The sequence below is a fragment of the Pogoniulus pusillus genome, chromosome 20 (assembly GCF_015220805.1).
Source record: "Pogoniulus pusillus isolate bPogPus1 chromosome 20, bPogPus1.pri, whole genome shotgun sequence".
NCBI lineage: Eukaryota > Metazoa > Chordata > Aves > Piciformes > Lybiidae > Pogoniulus > Pogoniulus pusillus.
Window position 1 is genome coordinate 21,941,231 of NC_087283.1, and position 18,402 is coordinate 21,959,632.

Sequence of the window (18,402 nt, forward strand, 5' to 3'; positions counted from 1 at the left end):
CTTCAGCCAGGGGCCTGGGCTGAGGCCAGGAGAGTACCAAAGTCAATCTTTATCTTTGTTGCTGAGCAAGGGAGAGCTGATTTAGACCCTCACACACCCCCATGGTTTTGAGGGGACAGTCCCACCCTGGGAGAGGTGGCTTCTCCTGGGGACTTGCTTGCCTTGCTGCCCTTTGAAGCTGGCCACAGCTGCTGGGTGTTGGTAGGATCAGATTGCTCCATGTGCTTCGTGGCTCAGGTTTGAGGCCTCAAGGTAGGTCATAGTTCTTTTTTAACACAGGCAGGGAGCCTCTTTGCAGGCCATGGAGGCCTTGTCCTTGTCCCACTGATGCTGGCACCACCTTCATGCCCTCAGCAAGACCCCAGGTCCTCTGGTTGCAGGGCTCCAGTGATGCTATGGGGCAGCTGGAGCTCCCAGGAGCTGTGAGATGCTCTCCTCTCCCAGCTCTGCTTTGCCTGCCAGTCCCCCTGACTCTGGCAGCCCAGCTCATGCCAGTGTGGTTCCATGGGCACATCAGAGCTGCCCAGCACCAGGAGCTGCACCCCATGAGCCCAGCTTGCTGTCCCTAGCAGCATGGCCTGAGGTCCCAGCTCTGCTCCCACATGGAATCAGAGAACCAGAGAATGGTTTGGGTTGGAGGAGACCTCCAAGCTCACCCAGTCCAAGCAGCAACCCAACCCCACCATGGGCATCAAACCATGGCCCCAGGTGGCCATGGCCACATGGTTCTGGAGCACCTTCAGGCATGGGGACTCCACCACCTCCCTGGGCAGCCTGTGCCAAGCCCTGACCACTCTTGCAGCAAAGAAATGTTTCCTCCTCTCCAAGCTAAGCCTCCCCTGGCACTAGTTCAGGCCACTTCCTCTCATGGTGTGACCCTCCTCACCCCCACAACCAGCTTGACCTGGGGCAGGGTGAGCCTGGGACATCTCCATCCCAGGGGGCAGGAAGGGTCACAGCCAAACCCAGGCCCAGCACTTGTGGGGAATGCTGCCAGGCTCACACGGGAAAGACACTGGGCTGAGTCCTGGGGCTTGGCTTCCACACCAGCTGGGACGTGTTGCAGCTGGGACATGTCACTGGGGGTGGTTAACTCTGCCTTGCTGGGGCTCTGGCAACCCAGAGAAGACAAAGCCGGGGCTGTGAGTTGCCATTTGCTGTGTTTGAGTGCTCGGGAGGGTGTGGGAATGCCCAGGGGGTATGCTTGGAAGGGTGCAGGAATGCCTGGGAGAATGTAAGGATGCCTGAGAGGATGGCTGGGGTCATGCAGCCAGGTGCAGGCAGATGCAGGAATGCCTAACAGGATATGGAAGCAGGGATGTCTAAGGGGATGCCCAGGAGGATACAGCAATGCCTGAGGGGATGCCCAGGGGGATTCCCAAAGGGTTGCCTGGGCAGATGCAGGGATGCCTGAGGGGATGCCCAGGAGGATGCAGCAACGTCTGAGGGATATCCAGAGGGATTCCCAAAGGGTTGCCTGGGCAGATGCAGAGTTGCCCGAGGGGATGCCCAGGCAGATGCAGGGATGCCTGAAGGGATACCTGGGTAGATGCAGGGATGTCTGAGGGGATGCCCAGGCAGATGCAGGGATGCCTGAAGGGATGCCCAGGAGGATGCAGCAATGCCTGAGGGATATCCAGAGGGATTCCCAAAGGGTTGCCTGGGCAGATGGCAGGGATGCCCGAGGGGATGCCCAGGCAGATGCAGGGATGTCTGAGGGGATGCCCAGGCAGATGCAGGGATGTCTGAGGGATACCTGGGTAGATGCAGGGATGTCTGAGGGGATGCCCAAGGGAATGTGGGGATGCCTGAAGGGATACCTGGGCAGATGCAGGGATGCCTGAGGGGATGCCCAGGAGGATGCAGAGTTGCCTGAGGAGATGCCTGGGCAGATGCAGGGATGCCTGAGGGGATGCCCAGGAGGATGCAGAGTTGCCTGAGGAGATGCCTGGGCAGATGCAGGGATGCCTGAAGGGATGCCCAAGGGAATGTGGGGATGCCTGAGGGATACCCAGGGGGATGCCTGAAGGGATGCCTGGGTAGATGCAGGGATGCCTGAGGGGATGCCCAAGGGAATGTGGGGATGCCTGAAGGGATGCCTGGGCAGATGCAGGGATGCCTGGGGGGATGCCCAGGAGGATGCATCAACGCCTGAGAGATACCTGGGGAGATGCCTGAAGGGATGCCTGGGTAGATGCAGGGATGCCCACCAGGGGGATGCCCACCAGGGGGATGCCCACCAGGGAGATGCCCAGGTGAGTGCAACGATACTCAGGAGGATGCAGGAGTGCCCAGGCAGGTGCAGTGTTGCCTGGGGAGATGCACAGAGGATGCAGAAGGAGTCTTCCATGCCCACCAGTATGCAGGGAAGCCTATCTGGGCAGAGGTATGCCCCTCTGGGCAGAGGGATGCCCAGGAGAGCCTGACCTTGTGGAGCGATCGAAGCTTTCCCCAGCAAGCAAACTCTGCCAGGGCCCAGCGCTGGCAGCGCCCATGCCAGAGGCGGGGCTGGCAGCCGAGGAGGTGCCAGCAGCACGTTGCCAGGGCATGGCCAGCCAGCAGGGGAGGTGGAGCAGGACCCGAACAACGCAGCAGCAGCAGCAGCAGCAGCAGCGCCCTGGCGAATTGCTCCTTATCGGGAGGCTTACTCAGGGTTGGCAGTACCCAGCGGTGCCCCTGGCAGGGCCTTCTGCCCTCTGCCTCCTGCTGGTGTCACATGGGCAGGCTCCTCCTGACTCTGCGACTCCAGGGGATGGAGCTTTCATGCAAAGCAGCCTCGGGGTGGGCAGGGGAGATGCAGGAGCTGTACCCAAAGTTGCTGGGGGGGGGGGTCACCAGCCTGCCTGCAGGGGTGCCCAGGGCAGAGGTTTCTATGAGCCTCAATATGAGGAGTTTGGTCCTGGTCCTTAGCTCCCCAGTGCAGATTTGGGCAGGAGCTGGAGGTGCTTTAGAGACAGCAGCAGATGTGCTGTGGTGCTGGCACCAGCAGGCAGGCATTGCCCTCACTCAGCCCCTACCCACACATTGCCCTGTTCCATCAGGAGCTCACCCCCCCCCCCCCCCCCCCCGCCCTGGGAGCTGCCTGGGTGCTGCTGGGTCTCGGGTGCTTTGTGGGTGCAGTGCCTGGGGCACCTCCTGGGTGCCATGCCAGCTGGCTAAGCGTTCTGTGGGTGCTATGCCAGCTGTCTAGGGCGTTCTGTGGGTGCTATGCCAGCTGTCTAGGGCGTTCTGTGGGTGCCCTGCCAGCTGGCTAAGCATTCTGTGGGTGCTGTGCATGGGTTTTGGGGGGGAGATGCTGCCAGCCCTTGGGCTGTGCTTGCCCCAGTCCGACTGGAAGGTGCCACGTGGCTGCAGGCTGTGGGCCAGGGCACATCCCAGCAGGATTTGCCCTGCTCTGGGACATGCCTGCCCAAGCTGGGTGCCTTGGCAGATTCCACAGCCCCAAACCCCTCTGTGTGGGGAGGATTCATCTGCCCAGCCAAGGCACCAGCCCTGGGAGGAGACAGCTCCTGCCCTGGTTACACCCTGGCTGACTAAGGGGAGCCCCAGGGGGGTGGCTTAGCCTCTTGCCGTGGCTCTCGTCCAAGGGGCTGCTGAGCAGCCCCAGGCAGTGAGGCTGCCCTCACTCTGCTTTTCCCAGCCTGGGGCTCCATGTTTCTGCCCTGGCTCTGTGTGGAGGGTGCCAGGGCATCTCCTTAGGGGTACAGGGTGAGACCTGCCAGCCTGCTCCGGGCCGCAGCTGCCTGGTGGGCTCGCAGCGGGGGGAAGGGGGCGCCGGGGAGCTGGGGGGGTGGGGGTGAGCACTGGGGCTCAGCCCAGCTGTGTATTTCCCCAGCTGGAGGACTGCACACTGCAGGTCTCACCCTCCGGACACTACCTGGACCTCGACTTGTCCCTTCTGGAGCAGAAGGATGAGCTGGAGGGGTTCTACGAGGAGGTCAGGTGAGGTGTCTGGGAGCTCCAGAGAGGAGCCTGTGGGCCTGCCAGCGCCGGGGGCCACAGGCCAAGGGGCTAAGGGGGGGAGGGTCCTGCTGCTGGCGCTGATGTGGTGTTCCCCCCACCCCTAGGAAGGGCAGGCGACCGACCCTCATCCTGCGCACGCAGCTCTCCGTCCGCGTCCACGCCATCATCGGTGAGTCAGGGCTGCTCCCTCCTCCTCCTCCTCCTCCATCTCCTCCTCCTCCATCTCCTCCTCCTCCTCCTCCTCCTCCTCCTCCTCCTCCTCCTCCTCCTCCTCCTCCTCCTCCTCCTCCTCCTCCTCCTCCTCCTCCTCCTCCTCCTCCTCCTCCTCCTCCCTGCTCTACTCCCTCCTTCTTACTGCTCTGTTCCCTCCTCCTCCTTCTCCCTGCTCTGCTCCTTCCTCCTCCCTGCTCTGCTCCCTCCTTTTCCTCCTCCCTGCTCTGCTCCCTCCTTTTCCTCCTCCCTGCTCTGCTCCCTCCTTTTCCTCCTCCCTGCTCTGCTCCCTCCTCCTTCTCCCTGCTCTGCTCCCTCCTCCTTCTCACTGCTCTGCTCCCTCCTCCTCCTCACTGCTCTGTTCCCTCCTCCTCCTCACTGCTCTGCTCCCCCTGCCTGCAACATAGCTGAGGAGGATTTGGTCTTAGAATCAGAGAACCAGGCAGGGCTGGAAGGGAGCACAAGGAGCAGGCAGTGCCAACCCCTGCCATGCCCAGGGACACCCTACCCTAGAGCAGGCTGCACACAGCCTCAGCCAGCCTGGCCTCAAACACCTCCAGCCATGGGGCCTCAACCCCCTCCCTGGGCAACCCATTCCAGCCTCTCCCCACTCTCCTGCTCAGCAACTTCCTCCTCCCCTCCAGCCTCACTCTCCCCACCTCCAGCTTTGCTCCAGCCCCCCCACTCCTGCCACTCCCTCACAGCCTCCAAAGTCCCTCCCCAGCTTTTTTGCAGCCCCCTGCAGGTGCTGCAAGGCCACCAGAAGGTGCCCTGGGAGCCTCCTCTGCTGCAGCCTGCACAGCCCCAACTCTTTCAGTCTGTCTCGGTCATGGAGAGAGGCAATGACAGAGCCCAGAGCTTCCTCTGCCCCCCAAACCCCCTCCCAGAGGTGCAGGGTTCCCAGGAGGCTGGTGGGGACTTGCTGGGTCCTCTCCATCCTCTGAGATCAGGACATCTTCAGCCTCTTGGGCTGGGATCCCACCACCCACTGCAGGTCACAGGCTCTCAGGATGTTAGAGGTTGGAAGTGACCTCTGGAGATCTTTGAGCCCAACTCCCCCCAGCCCTTGCCAGAGCAGATATTCTGAGTCGTTCCTTTTGGGAGAGCTCTAAATATAGCAGGGTCCAAACAAGCAGCTGGAGCAGTGCAGAAGATGCTGCCACGGCTTGGGGCAGCCTGCTGGGAGCTCCTGCAAAAGATCTGGGCAGCCTCAAGCCAAATGTTCTCCTCACCGAGGGGACAAACAAGCCCTGACCCGGCCAGGCAGGGCTGCAGCCGAGCGGTGCGGGACGGGGCAGGAAGGCTGGGGTCGGGGTCGTGCTCTTTGCTGGTGGTTCCCAGGCTCCAGCTCAGCCCCAGGCTGCTCTGTTTTCCCTCTGAGGAGCTGCTGAGGGAGTGGAGGAGGCTGCTGGGCTCTGGTGTTGTACGGAGCCCTCGTTGGGCATGCCAGGAGGACTCCTTGGACAGCTTGTTCCTGGCTCGTTAGGGCTCCCAGCCTGACCCAGATAGCTTGGGATGCTCGGAGGAGGGGAGGGTTGGCTCCTGATGCCTTCAGTCTCTGCTCGTTGGAGCACAGCTTGCCAGGTTCCCACTGCCCAGCTGCTCCGTGCCAGCTCCTGCCTGCAGGTCCCATCCTCACCGGCACGCAGGCTGCATCCAGCCTTCAGCCTATTGTCCCCCAGCAGGCAGCCTCACGCTGCCATCCTGCCCGGCCCCATCCTGCAGCTCTTCCCAAATCATGGGGCTGTGGGGACCGTGCCAGGGCTCAGCCTCACGCTGCCATCCTGCCCAGCCCCATCCTGCAGCTCTTCCCAAGCCATGGGGCTGTGGGGACCGTGCCAGGGCTCAGCCTCACACTGCCATCCTGCATCTCTTCCCAAACCATGGGGCTGTGGAGACCATGCCAGGGCTCAGCCTCACGCTGCCATCCTGCCCTGCCCCATCCCGAAGCTCTTCCCAAGCCATGGGGCTGTGGGGACCGTGCCAGGGCTCAGCCTCACACTGCCATCCTGCCCGGCCCCATCCTGCATCTCTTCCCAAGCCATGGGGCTGTGGGGACCGTGCCAGGGCTCAGCCTCATGCTGCCATCCTGCCCGGCCCCATCCTGCATCTCTTCCCAAATCATGGGGCTGTGGAGACCGTGCCAGGGCTCAGCCTCATGCTGCCATCCTGCCCAGCCCCATCCTGCATCTCTTCCCAAACCATGGGGCTGTGGAGACCATGCCAGGGCTCAGCCTCACGCTGCCATCCTGCCCGGCCCCATCCTGCAGCTCTTCCCAAATCATGGGGCTGTGGAGACCGTGCCAGGGCTCAGCCTCACGCTGCCATCCTGCCCTGCCCCATCCCGAAGCTCTTCCCAAGCCATGGGGCTGTGGGGACCGTGCCAGGGCTCAGCCTCACACTGCCATCCTGCCCGGCCCCATCCTGCATCTCTTCCCAACCCATGGGGCTGTGGGGACCGTGCCAGGGCTCAGCCTCATGCTGCCATCCTGCCCGGCCCCATCCTGCATCTCTTCCCAAATCATGGGGCTGTGGAGACCGTGCCAGGGCTCAGCCTCATGCTGCCATCCTGCCCAGCCCCATCCTGCATCTCTTCCCAAACCATGGGGCTGTGGAGACCATGCCAGGGCTCAGCCTCACGCTGCCATCCTGCCCGGCCCCATCCTGCAGCTCTTCCCAAATCATGGGGCTGTGGGGACCGTGCCAGGGCTCAGCCTCACGCTGCCATCCTGCCCAGCCCCATCCTGCAGCTCTTCCCAAGCCATGGGGCTGTGGAGACCGTGCCAGGGCTCAGCCTCACGCTGCCATCCTGCCCAGCCCCATCCTGCAGCTCTTCCCAAATCATGGGGCTGTGGAGACCGTGCCAGGGCTCAGCCTCACGCTGCCATCCTGCCCAGCCCCATCCTGCAGCTCTTCCCAAGCCATGGGGCTGTGGGGACCGTGCCAGGGCTCAGCCTCACACTGCCATCCTGCCCAGCCCCATCCCGCAGCTCTTCCCAAGCCATGGGGCTGTGGGGACCGTGCCAGGGCTCAGCCTCACGCTGCCATCCTGCCCGGCCCCATCCTGCAGCTCTTCCCAAGCCATGGGGCTGTGGGGACCGTGCCAGGGCTCAGCCTCACGCTGCCATCCTGCCCAGCCCCATCCTGTAGCTCTTCCCAAGCCATGGGGCTGTGGGGACCGTGCCAGGGCTCAGCCTCATGCTGCCATCCTGCCCAGCCCCATCCTGCATCTCTTCCCAAGCCATAGGGCTGTGGGGACCGTGCCAGGGCTCAGCCTCACGCTGCCATCCTGCCCGGCCCCATCCCACAGCTCTTCCCAAATCATGGGGCTGTGGGGACTGTGCCAGGGCTCAGCCTCATGCTGCCATCCTGCCCGGCCCCATCCCGCAGCTCTTCCCAAGCCATGGGGCTGTGGGGACCGTGCCAGGGCTCAGCCTCACGCTGCCATCCTGCCCAGCCCCATCCTGCATCTCTTCCCAAGCCATGGGGCTGTGGGGACCATGCCAGGGCTCAGCCTCATGCTGCCATCCTGCCCGGCCCCATCCTGCATCTCTTCCCAAATCATGGGGCTGTGGAGACCATGCCAGGGCTCAGCCTCACGCTGCCATCCTGCCCGGCCCCATCCCACAGCTCTTCCCAAGCCATGGGGCTGTGGGGACCGTGCCAGGGCTCAGCCTCATGCTGCCATCCTGCCCGGCCCCATCCCACAGCTCTTCCCAAGCCATGAGGCTGTGGGGACCGTGCCAGGGCTCAGCCTCATGCTGCCATCCTGCCCAGCCCCATCCTGCATCTCTTCCCAAGCCATGAGGCTGTGGGGACCGTGCCAGGGCTCAGCCTCATGCTGCCATCCTGCCCGGCCCCATCCCACAGCTCTTCCCAAGCCATGGGGCTGTGGGGACAGTGCCAGGGCTCAGCCTCACGCTGCCATCCTGCCCAGCCCCATCCCACAGCTCTTCCCAAGCCATAGGGCTGTGTGGACCATGCCAGGGCTCAGCCTCATGCTACCATCCTGCCCAGCCCCATCCCACAGCTCTTCCCAAGCCATGGGGCTGTGGGGACCGTGCCAGGGCTCAGCCTCACGCTGCCATCCTGCCCGGCCCCATCCCACAGCTCTTCCCAAGCCATGGGGCTGTGGGGACCGTGCCAGGGCTCAGCCTCATGCTGCCATCCTGCCCGGCCCCATCCCACAGCTCTTCCCAAGCCATGGGGCTGTGGGGACCGTGCCAGGGCTCAGCCTCACGCTGCCATCCTGCCCAGCCCCATCCCACAGCTCTTCCCAAGCCATAGGGCTGTGTGGACCATGCCAGGGCTCAGCCTCATGCTACCATCCTGCCCGGCCCCATCCTGCAGCTCTTCCCAAATCATGGGGCTGTGGGGACCATGCCAGGGCTCAGCCTCACGGTGCCATCCTGCCCGGCCCCATCCTGTAGCTCTTCCCAAGACATGGGGCTGTGTGGACCATGCCAGGGCTCAGCCTCATGCTGCCATCCTGCATCTCTTCCCAAACCATGGGGCTGTGGAGACCATGCCAGGGCTCAGCCTCACGCTGCCATCCTGCCCGGCCCCATCCTGCATCTCTTCCCAAGCCATGGGGCTGTGGGGACCATGCCAGGGCTGTGCCCAGGGGAAGGGACAGCTAAAAGTAGCTCAGCCTGCTGCCTGTGTTCCTGTTTTGGGTCTGCACAGGAAACCAGAAGGGGATATTTGTGTCATTGCTGGGCAGGGAAAAGAGGCAGCAGGAGGGAATGGGGAGGTGGTGGGGCTGAAATAAAGAGTTGTGGAGCTGCAGCTGTGTCCCCCACGGCCAAGGTGGTGCCAAGGCAAGGGCAGAGGGCTTGAGCTGGCCTGCAGGGCTTTCCCAGGAGTTGGTAGGGAGTCCCTGAGGCACAGCTCTCATTCCCTGTCTCTCTCTTCTCCCCCAGAGAAGCTCTACAACTCCCAGGGGCCGGAGCTGCGGCGTTCCCTCTTCTCCCTCAAGCAGCTCTTCCAGGTACGGGGGTGCCAGCGTGGTGGGGGCTGCCCCCTGGGCTGGCTGCCCAGCCCTGCCTGGGTGGACACCGTGGTGATTCCTGCCCTTCACCCCACAGGAGGACAAGGACCTGGTGCCCGAGTTTGTGAACCTGGAGGGGCTGACCTGCCTGATCAAAGTGGGGGCAGAGGCTGACCAGAACTACCAGAATTACATCCTGCGGGGTGGGTATCTGGGCACAGGGCACCTCATCCTCGGGGAGGAAGGCTGGCACTCAGGGGTGGGCTGAGCCAGCAAGTTTGGTTGGGCTGAGCCAGCAAGTTTGGTTGGGCTGCGTGGGGACCTCCTCAGATCTGCCCCATGCCCCTTGGCACGCGGTGCCGCTGGTGGGGCTGGGTGAGCCCTGCCCGTGCCCACCGTGCCCGCTGTGTGCCCCGCAGCCCTGAGCCAGATCATGCTGTTTGTGGATGGGATGCAAGGGGTCATCAACCACAACGAGACCGTCCAGTGGCTCTACACCCTGTCAGGAAGCCTGGTGAGCCCCTGCTGCAGCCCCTGCCCTGCCCCAGGGCATCTCCTAGCCCTGGTCTCCTGGGGGCTGCACCCCACCTTCTGCCCTGGTACCTTTGGGGGTCCTGCTGCCTCCACTCTGGAAATCACTCGGGGTGCCCAGAGCTCCCTTGTCCTGCTGTGACCATACTGCTGGGCATAGAGTGTCAGAAGGGTCACTTCCTGGTGCTCCTTGGCCATCAGTGTCGCAGCTGGAGGCTGGTGCCCGGCCCCACAGCAAAGCCCCCCCAGCCCCCAGCACCCTGGCATCGAGCTGGCAGCCCCCTGCCGCTGTGCCAACCGCCTCTGCCCCTTGTGCCAGTTTCGTCTGGTGGTGAAGATGGCTCTGAAGCTGCTGCTGGTGTTCGTGGAGTACACAGAGCCCAACGCCCTGCTCCTCATCCAAGCTGTCAACACTGTGGACCGGGCAAGAGGTTGGTACGACCCCAGGCACCCGCCAGAGCCCTGCTGGAGGGTGGTGCCCCACTCTGTGACCCACGTGCCAGCTTCACCCCTCACTTCTCCCAGGTGCATGCCCTTGGTCCAACCTGATGGCCATCCTGGAGCAGCGCAGCGGCACTGACACCGAGCTGCTGGTGTTCACCATGACGCTCATCAACAAGGTCTGGGGGGGGCTGCTGCAGGCTCTCTCAGCAGGGGGGGCTCAGTGTGGGTCACACAGGCTCCAGCAGTGTCCCCTCTGCTCCTGCTTTAGACACTGGCAGCCCTCCCAGACCAGGACACCTTCTATGACGTGACAGACTGCCTGGAGCAGCAGGGCATGGAGCGGGTGGTGCAGGAGTACCTGGGCAGCAAGGGCACCGACCTCGACCTCAAGCAGCAGTTCACACTTTACGAGGTCAGGGGAGGAGGTGGGAGGAGGAGCTGGCTGCTGGGGTGCATCCTTCTGGGCAGTTGTCAGGCAGCAGTGCCTGGCCCTGCAGCTTGCCCCTGGCTGGGTCGTGGGCTCTGGGGGCACAGCTGGGCACAGCTGCACATCTGGCATTGGTGGGTCAGTGGTAGAGTCCTTGGCTTCGACTCCTGGCCAGTGCAGCACCTGCACCTCTGCAGCCAAGTGCCCTCACAGGGACACCTTCAGGGATGCCAAGGGGAGCACACAGCTTCTCCTTCCCCACCCTATGCCAACTGCTTGACTCTGCCCTCTCTGGGGTGGCATTGCTGGCTGGGCAGAGCGCAGACACTGCCCTTTGGTGCCATTTGAATCACAAAATGCCAGGGGCTGCGAAAGATCATCCGGTCCAACCCCGCTGCCAGAGCAGGATCTAAGGGGCAACCCTGGTATCCACCCATGTGCCACATCCTATGGTCATGAGGGGAGCCAGGGGTGCTGTGCCCGGTGCCACATTCCCCTGGCCTCTCTGCAGAGTGCCCTCAAGCTGGAGGATGGGGTGGAGGAGCCTCCCTCCGGGGGCCGCAAGGAGCGGAGGAGGACGGAGGAGGGCCGGCGCGGGTGGCGAGCCCAGGGGGGCTGCTCGGAGCCCAGCCCTGATGCACAGCCACTGCTGGGGTCCCCTGGCACCCCCAAGAGCTCCCCCGCTGAGGGCAACCAGGCTGGCCCCACACCGGGCAGCCCAGCAGAGTAAGTGTGGTTGGAGGTGGTCCATGGTGAGGATGCTGCCGGGGATGGTGGGGAGGCTGCTGGGGTGCTCTGGGACAGAAGGGGTGCTCTGGGACAGTGGGAATGCTCTGGGATGGGGGGGATGTTTCTGAGATGGAGAGGATGTTTCTGGGATGGAGGGTATGTTCTTGGATGTTGGGAATGTTCTTGGGATGGTGGAGGTGCTCCTAGGATGGTGGGGATGGTCTTGCATTGTGGGAATGCTCTGGGATAGAGGGGATGCTCCTGGGATGGTGGGGAAGCTCCTGGGATGGAGGGGATGCTCCTGGCACGGAAGGGTTGCTCCTGGCATGGTGGGAATGCTCAGGAGTGGAGGGGATGCTCCTGGGATGGAAGGGATGCTCCTAGGATGGTGGGGAAGCTCCTGGGATGGAGGGGATGCTCCTGGGATGGAGGGGGTGCTCTTGGGATGGAAGGGATCCTCCTGGGATGGTGGGAATGCTCTGGGATGGAGGGGATGCTCCTGGCATATTTGGGATGCACAGGGGTGGAGGGGATGCTCCTGGCATGCTAGGGATGCTCCTGGGATGGAGGGGATGCTTCTAGGATGGTGGGAATGCTCTGGGATAGAGGATGCTCCTGGGATAGTGAAAATGCTCTGGGATGGATGGATGGATGGATGGATGGATGGATGGATGGATGGATGGAGGTGATGCTCCTGAGATGGTGAAGATGCTCTGGGATGGATGGAGGGGATGCTCCTGGGATAGTAGGAATGCTCTGGGATGGACAGATGGATGGATAGATGGAAGGGATGCTCTTGGATGGTGGGAATGCTCCTGGGGTGGTGAGGATGCTCAGGGATGGTGGGAATGCTCCTGGGTGGTGAGGATGCTCTTGGATGGTGGGAATGCTCCGGGGTGGTGAGGATGCTCAGGGATGGTGGGAATGCTCCTGGGGTGGTGAGGATGCTCTTGGATGGTGGGAATGCTCCGGGGTGGTGAGGATGCTCAGGGATGGTGGGAATGCTCCTGGGGTGGTGAGGATGCTCTTGGATGGTGGGAATGCTCCGGGGTGGTGAGGATGCTCAGGGATGGTGGGAATGCTCCTGGGGTGGTGAGGATGCTCTTGGATGGTGGGAATGCTCCTGGGTGGTGAGGATGCTCAGGGATGGTGGGAATGCTCCTGGGGTGGTGAGGATGCTCTTGGATGGTGGGAATGCTCCTGGGTGGTGAGGATGCTCAGGGATGGTGGGAATGCTCCTGGGGTGGTGAGGATGCTCTTGGATGGTGGGAATGCTCCGGGGTGGTGAGGATGCTCAGGGATGGTGGGAATGCTCCTGGGGTGGTGAGGATGCTCTTGGATGGTGGGAATGCTCCTGGGTGGTGAGGATGCTCTTGGATGGTGGGAATGCTCCTGGAGTGGTGGGAATGTTCTTGGACAGTGGGAGTGCTGGAGTGTGACATGGGCCACACTCAGGTGTGCTCCCAGTGCCAGGCTGGAGGGCAGCCCTGTGAGACCTGCTCCGTGTCCCTGCCGCCTCCTCCTCCAGATCCTGTCCCAGCACCTACAGCAGCTCCTCCAGCGTGCGGCTGGCCCTGGCCCCTCCCCACGCCGAGCAGGAGCAGCCCTCGGGGCCGGGCGAGCGCAGCGTCTACAAGTGAGGAGCACGGAGGGACCTGGGGCACGGGGGCTCCCCCAGGGTGGCTCCCCGGAGCACAGTGTGCCCCTGGCCCGGGGGCAAACAAGCTCTGGGTGGGCATCGAGGCTGGAGAGAAGCGTAACGGGGCAGTGGGCATCTGAGAGGGTCCAGCCAGCGGCTCCAGGGCATCCTTTGGGCACACCCAGCTCTGCTCCAGCTCCTCCTCGCTCTGCTCTCTGCCCACGCTTGCCCTCTCCTCTGCCCACTTTTTCTATCTTTCCTTTTGCAGGCTGCACCAAACTGCCCCTGGCTGGTAAGTGCCCATGCTCTGCACCTGCATGACGCTCTGGCAGGAGCGGGCACTGCCCTGCCCTGCCCCACTTGCTGCCCCTGGCACCCAACCTCTCTGCCCCCCCATCCCTCGCCTCTCCCCTCTGAGCCCTGCCTGCAGGCCTCCCATCCACCCCCCCCCAGCACCAGCATCCCCCCACGGGGTGATGCCAACCTTTGACTCTCCCTGTTCTGCTGTGAGATGTCCCTGCTGATAGTGGCAGAGCCCATCCCAAGGCTGCCATCGTTCTGCTGGTGGCACACTGGGTGGCTCTGCTGGGGTGTGGCGGGGGGGCATGGAGTCACATCTTACCAGCACCCAATGCCACCTGCTGCCTGGGCAGCATGGGACTCGCTGAGGCTCTCCCAGCTCCTCCCATGAGCCAACCCTAGGGGCATGGGGTGGTGGTGGGATGAGGAGCCTACCCTAGAGGGGTGCCAGGCAGGTGCATGCTGGTGGCACAAGCCCCAGGGGGGTGCCAGCAGCGGGGGCTAACCCCTGTTTTCCCTCAGGCGGGAGGAGGAGGCCCCCTCCTCGCATGGGGCCAAGCCCATTTTGAGGAGGTTTGAGTAAGTAGAGGCATGTGTGTGTCTCAGGCCATGTGCTTCCTCGGGCTGGTGCCCAGCCAAAGGCTTCTGAGCTCCAGCCCCGCTGGCAGGGAGGAGCAGGAGGGTCCCACGAGCCTCTGCCTGGGCACCCTCCTGGGTTTTGCTGCTTTCACATGAGGGTGGCAGTGGAACTCCAGGTCTGTAGGGCCAGACCAGGTCTGTAGGGCCCCAAGTGTGATGGTGGCACAGCGGTGATGGCACAAGCCCTCAGCTCCCCGGGCCGTGGTGGCATCACTGAGCAGGGCTTGGAGGAGGTTGAGCCCTCCAGGCCTTGGCATGGGGCCGGCGCTGGGGGCATGCAGTGTGGCATGGTGTGGTTTGCCCACCACAGCCAGCGTGCCCCTGCTCCTCACCCACATCCAACCCTCCTCACAGAGCTCGCTTCCTGGAGAACCTGGCTGCAGCCCAGAAGGAGAAGATCTCTTCCATGGCCAAGGGTCGGCTCGAGGTCCTCGGGGATGCTGTGCCAGAGCATCCTGCTCCTTTCATGTGGGACAAGGAGGGTGGCACCCCTGAGGCCAGGATGGAGACACCCAGCATAAGTAGGTTCTGCCAGGGTGGATGTTCTCAGCCCTGGGCACATCGAGGTCTCTAGGGTGGGTGTTTGTGGTCCTTCTTTCCCCAGCCCAAAGCCCTGGAGAGGCTGGGTGGTGCCTGCCCACCTGCCTCCAAAGGTTGGCATCCAAGCACACCTTGCCCGGGAGCAGGACCCCAGCTCTGTGTCCAGTTCTGGGCCCCTCAATTCAAGAAGGATGTTGAGGTGCTGGAACATGTCCAGAGAAGGGCAACAAAGCTGGGGAGGGGCCTGGAGCACAAATCCTATGAGGAGAGGTTGAGGGAGCTGGGGGTGTGCAGCCTGGAGAAGAGGAGGCTCAGAGGTGATCTTATTACTGTCTACAACTACCTGAAGGGGCATTGCAGCCAGGTGGGGGGTGGCCTCTTCTCCCAGGCAACCAGCAGCAGAACAAGGGGACACAGTCTCAAGTTGTGCCAGGGTAGGTCTAGGCTGGATGTTAGGAAGAAGTTCTTCACAGAGAGAGTGATTGGCATTGGAATGGGCTGCCCAGGGAGGTGGTGGAGGCACCGTGCCTGGGGGTCTTCAAGAAAGGACTGGATGAGGCTCTTAGTGCCATGGTCTGGTTGATTGGATAGGGCTGGGGGATAGGTTGGACTGGATGAGCTTGGAGGTCTCTTCCAACCTGGTTGATTCTATGATTCTATGATTCTTTGCCCCAGCTTCTCCCCCTCTCCTTGCAGGGTCCTGCCTGGCTGGGCCAGACAACACTGACTCCTGCAGCACCATCTCCTCCCACACCAAGTTCATGCTGGACATGCTCTATGCCAAGGGCTCCTCCGAGCCAGGGAGGGAGAAGCTCCTCCTCGAGGGCCCAGCATCACCCCCAGCCCAGGGTGGGGTGGAGATGGACACCAAGGCAGGTGGCAGCCAGGCACAGGAGGGGACCTGTCACCGTGGCAGGGCTCCAGACGGGCCAGTGGCCAGTGCCCATGCCAAGCTGGTGCGTGCCATGTCCAGCGTGGATGCTGAGACCCACACACAGAAGCTGGAGAGCGCTGGGATGGTGCCCATCAAGAAGGACATGGAGCTGACATGGGAGCGCCTGGAAGCCAGCCCTGTGCAGCTGAGGATCAAGGACTTGGATTTCACTGACCTGGGGGAGGAAGAAGACTTGGACATCCTGGACACGGGGCCCATGGCCAACGGCTCCTTTCTGCCACCTGGCATCAAAGCCTCCAGCATTGGAGCTCTTACAGTGCCCCCTCCACCCCCTGCACTCCCTGGCTGCCCACCCCCTCCTCCACCACCCCCTGCAGTCCCTGGCTGCCCACCCCCTCCTCCACCACCCCCTGCAGTCCCTGGCTGCCCACCCCCTCCTCCACCACCCCCTGCAGTCCCTGGCTGCCCACCTCCTCCTCCACCACCCCCTGCAGTCCCTGGCTGCCCACCTCCTCCTCCACCACCCCCTGCAGTCCCTGGCTGCCCACCTCCCCCAGGGCTGCCAGGCTCCTCAGCAACAGATGGTCCCTCCGAGGCCAAGAAGAAGAGGACAGTGAAGCTCTTCTGGAAGGAGCTGAAGCAGCTGGATGGCACTGTGGGGCCAAGCAGGTTTGGGCAGGCCACGCTGTGGGCATCCCTGCAGACCGTGGAGGTCAATACTGCCAAGCTGGAGCATCTCTTTGAGTCACGGTCAAAGGAAGCGCCAGCTTCAAAGGTACCAGCAGGCTGGCACCCATCAGCCAAGGGGCACTCGAGGGGTGGGAGGATGGAAGGCTGGTGGTTCCTGTGAGGTCCCTTCTGGGCATGCACTCTCACCCCTGCCCTGTGCCAAGGATGGGCACCCAGAGCCTTGATGGGGATGGCGATGGAGAGGGCAGAGGTTTTGGCTCACTACCAGGCCCTGAGCAGCTGCCCACATCCCTGCTGTCATCAAAGGATGGGCTGAGTTGCAAAGCACCTCAATGCTCACCTAATTCCAACCCCCCCTGCCCTGGGACCAGCTCGTTCCAGGTCCCATCCAGCCTGGCCTTGAGCACTTCCAGGTCTGAAGCCATCACAGCTTCTCTGGGCAACTTGGTCCAGTGCTTCACCACCCTCATGGGCAAGAATCTCTTGCTAATGTCTCAAGTAAATGCAGCTTCTTCCAGTTTGCAGCCATCACCTTTGGTCCTGACACTCCATGCCTTTGACAGAAGTCCCTCCCCAGCTTTCCTGGAGCCCCCTTTCAGCCACCAGAAGGTGTCCCTGGAGCCTTCTCCTCTGCAGGCTGCACCCCCCCTAACTCTCCCAGCCTGGCCTCACGGCTGAGCCCTGCCAGCCCTGCTGTGGCCTCCTCTGACCCTGCAGCAGCAGGTCCCTGTCTGTGCTGAGCACTCCAGAGCTGCCCCAGCACTGCAGGGGAGGTCTCAGCAGAGCTCAGCAGAGGAGCAGAAGCCTCTCCCTGCCCCTGCTGCTGGGGATCAGCCTAGGGCATGGCTGGGGCTGGGCTGGGCAGCACTTGGTGCCTGCTTATGTTGAGCTTCCCATCGACCAGCACCCCCAAGTCCTGCTCCTCAGCACTGCTCTTCATCCATTCCCCACCCAGCCTGGCTTTGTGCTTGGGGGTTGCCCTGCCCCAGGTGCCCTGGCATTGTTGTACCTCACGAGCTTGGCACTGCCCCACCTCTCAAGCCGTTTTGCTGGGCTGATTCCATCCCTCCTCTCCTCTTTGCAGAAGGCCATGGATGGGAAGAAGGTGGTGGTGGTGCTGGACCCCAAGAGGAGCAATGCCATCAACATTGGCCTCACGGTGCTGCCCCCCGTGCACATCATCAAGACTGCTGTGCTCAACTTCGACGAGTTTGCTGTCAACAAGGAGGGCATTGAGGTGAGCACCAGGAGGAGCTCAGCCCCTCCCAGCTCCCTGTGCTGCTCAGGAGGCCTCCATGGCACAGAGCCTCAGGTGGCACCTCCCACAGTGACCTGTCTGGAGCCTGACACATCTGTCTTTGCCTGCTCCAGAAAATCCTGACCATGGTCCCCACCGAGGAGGAGAAGCAGAAGATCCAAGAGGCCCAACTGGCCAACCCTGATGTGCCCCTGGGCTCTGCAGAGCAGTTCCTGCTTGCCCTCTCCTCTATCAGTGACCTCACAGCCAGGCTCCAGCTCTGGGCCTTCAAGCTGGACTATGAGAGCCTGGAGCAGGTACTGCCCTCCAGGCTGCCACTGCTGCCAGCCCCAGCAGTGCTGGGCACAGTCCTGTGCAATCCTTTATTGATGCTCTGGAGCAGGGCACTGAGTCCAGCAGCAGTGAGGCTGCAGGTGGCAGCAAGCCAGGAGCAGCTGTGGAGCTGTTGGAGGGCAGCAGAGCCCTGCAGAGGGACCTGGGCAGGCTGCATGGGTGGGCAGAGGCCAAGGGGATGAGAGTGAAGAAGGCCAAGTGCAGGTTGTGCACTTTGGCCACAGCAGCCCCAAGCAGCAGTGCAGGCTGGGGCCAGAGGGGCTGAGAGCAGGCAGGCAGAGAGGGCCCTGGGGGTGCTGTGAGAGAGCAGCTGCAGAGGAGGCAGCAGTGTGCCCAGGTGGGCAGCAGAGCCAGTGGCATCCTGGGCTGGCTGAGGAGCAGTGTGGGCAGCAGGAGAAGGGAGGTTCTTGTGCCCCTGTGCCCAGCCCTGCTCAGGCCAGCCCTGGAGTGCTGTGTCCAGCTGTGGGCTCCTGAATTGCAGAGAGCTGCTGAGGTGCTGGAAGGTGCTGAGAGAAGGGCAGCAAGGCTGGGGAGGGGCCTGGAGCACAGCCCTGTGAGGAGAGGCTGAGGGAGCTGGGGGGGTGCAGGCTGCAGCAGAGGAGCCTCAGGGCAGAGCTGATTGCTGCCTGCAGCTGCCTGCAGGGAGGCTGTAGCCAGGTGGGGTTGGGCTCTGGTGCCAGGCAGGCAGCAGCAGCAGAAGGGGCCCCAGGCTGAAGCTGTGTCAGGGCAGGTGTGGGCTGGCTGTGAGGAGGAAGCTGCTGGCAGAGAGAGTGATTGGCACTGGCATGGGCTGCCCAGGGAGGTGGTGGAGTGG

The 18,402-nt window shown here is 63.1% G+C and overlaps 1 protein-coding gene across 1 annotated transcript in view; it reads left to right on the plus strand.

Moving 5' to 3' along the window:
* Positions 1 to 18,402, plus strand: part of FHOD1 (formin homology 2 domain containing 1) — a 40,694-nt gene that overhangs the window by 12,277 nt on the left and 10,015 nt on the right. The window contains exons 2-15 of the mRNA XM_064160590.1: positions 3,836 to 3,942; positions 4,068 to 4,132; positions 9,096 to 9,163; positions 9,261 to 9,366; positions 9,583 to 9,677; positions 10,014 to 10,125; positions 10,220 to 10,314; positions 10,407 to 10,550; positions 11,077 to 11,291; positions 12,823 to 12,930; positions 14,227 to 14,393; positions 15,109 to 16,082; positions 17,082 to 17,234; positions 17,369 to 17,551. Of these exons, the coding sequence (XP_064016660.1) occupies positions 3,836 to 3,942; positions 4,068 to 4,132; positions 9,096 to 9,163; positions 9,261 to 9,366; positions 9,583 to 9,677; positions 10,014 to 10,125; positions 10,220 to 10,314; positions 10,407 to 10,550; positions 11,077 to 11,291; positions 12,823 to 12,930; positions 14,227 to 14,393; positions 15,109 to 16,082; positions 17,082 to 17,234; positions 17,369 to 17,551 (2,592 nt within the window). The remainder of the gene's footprint in view (positions 1 to 3,835; positions 3,943 to 4,067; positions 4,133 to 9,095; positions 9,164 to 9,260; positions 9,367 to 9,582; positions 9,678 to 10,013; positions 10,126 to 10,219; positions 10,315 to 10,406; positions 10,551 to 11,076; positions 11,292 to 12,822; positions 12,931 to 14,226; positions 14,394 to 15,108; positions 16,083 to 17,081; positions 17,235 to 17,368; positions 17,552 to 18,402) is intronic.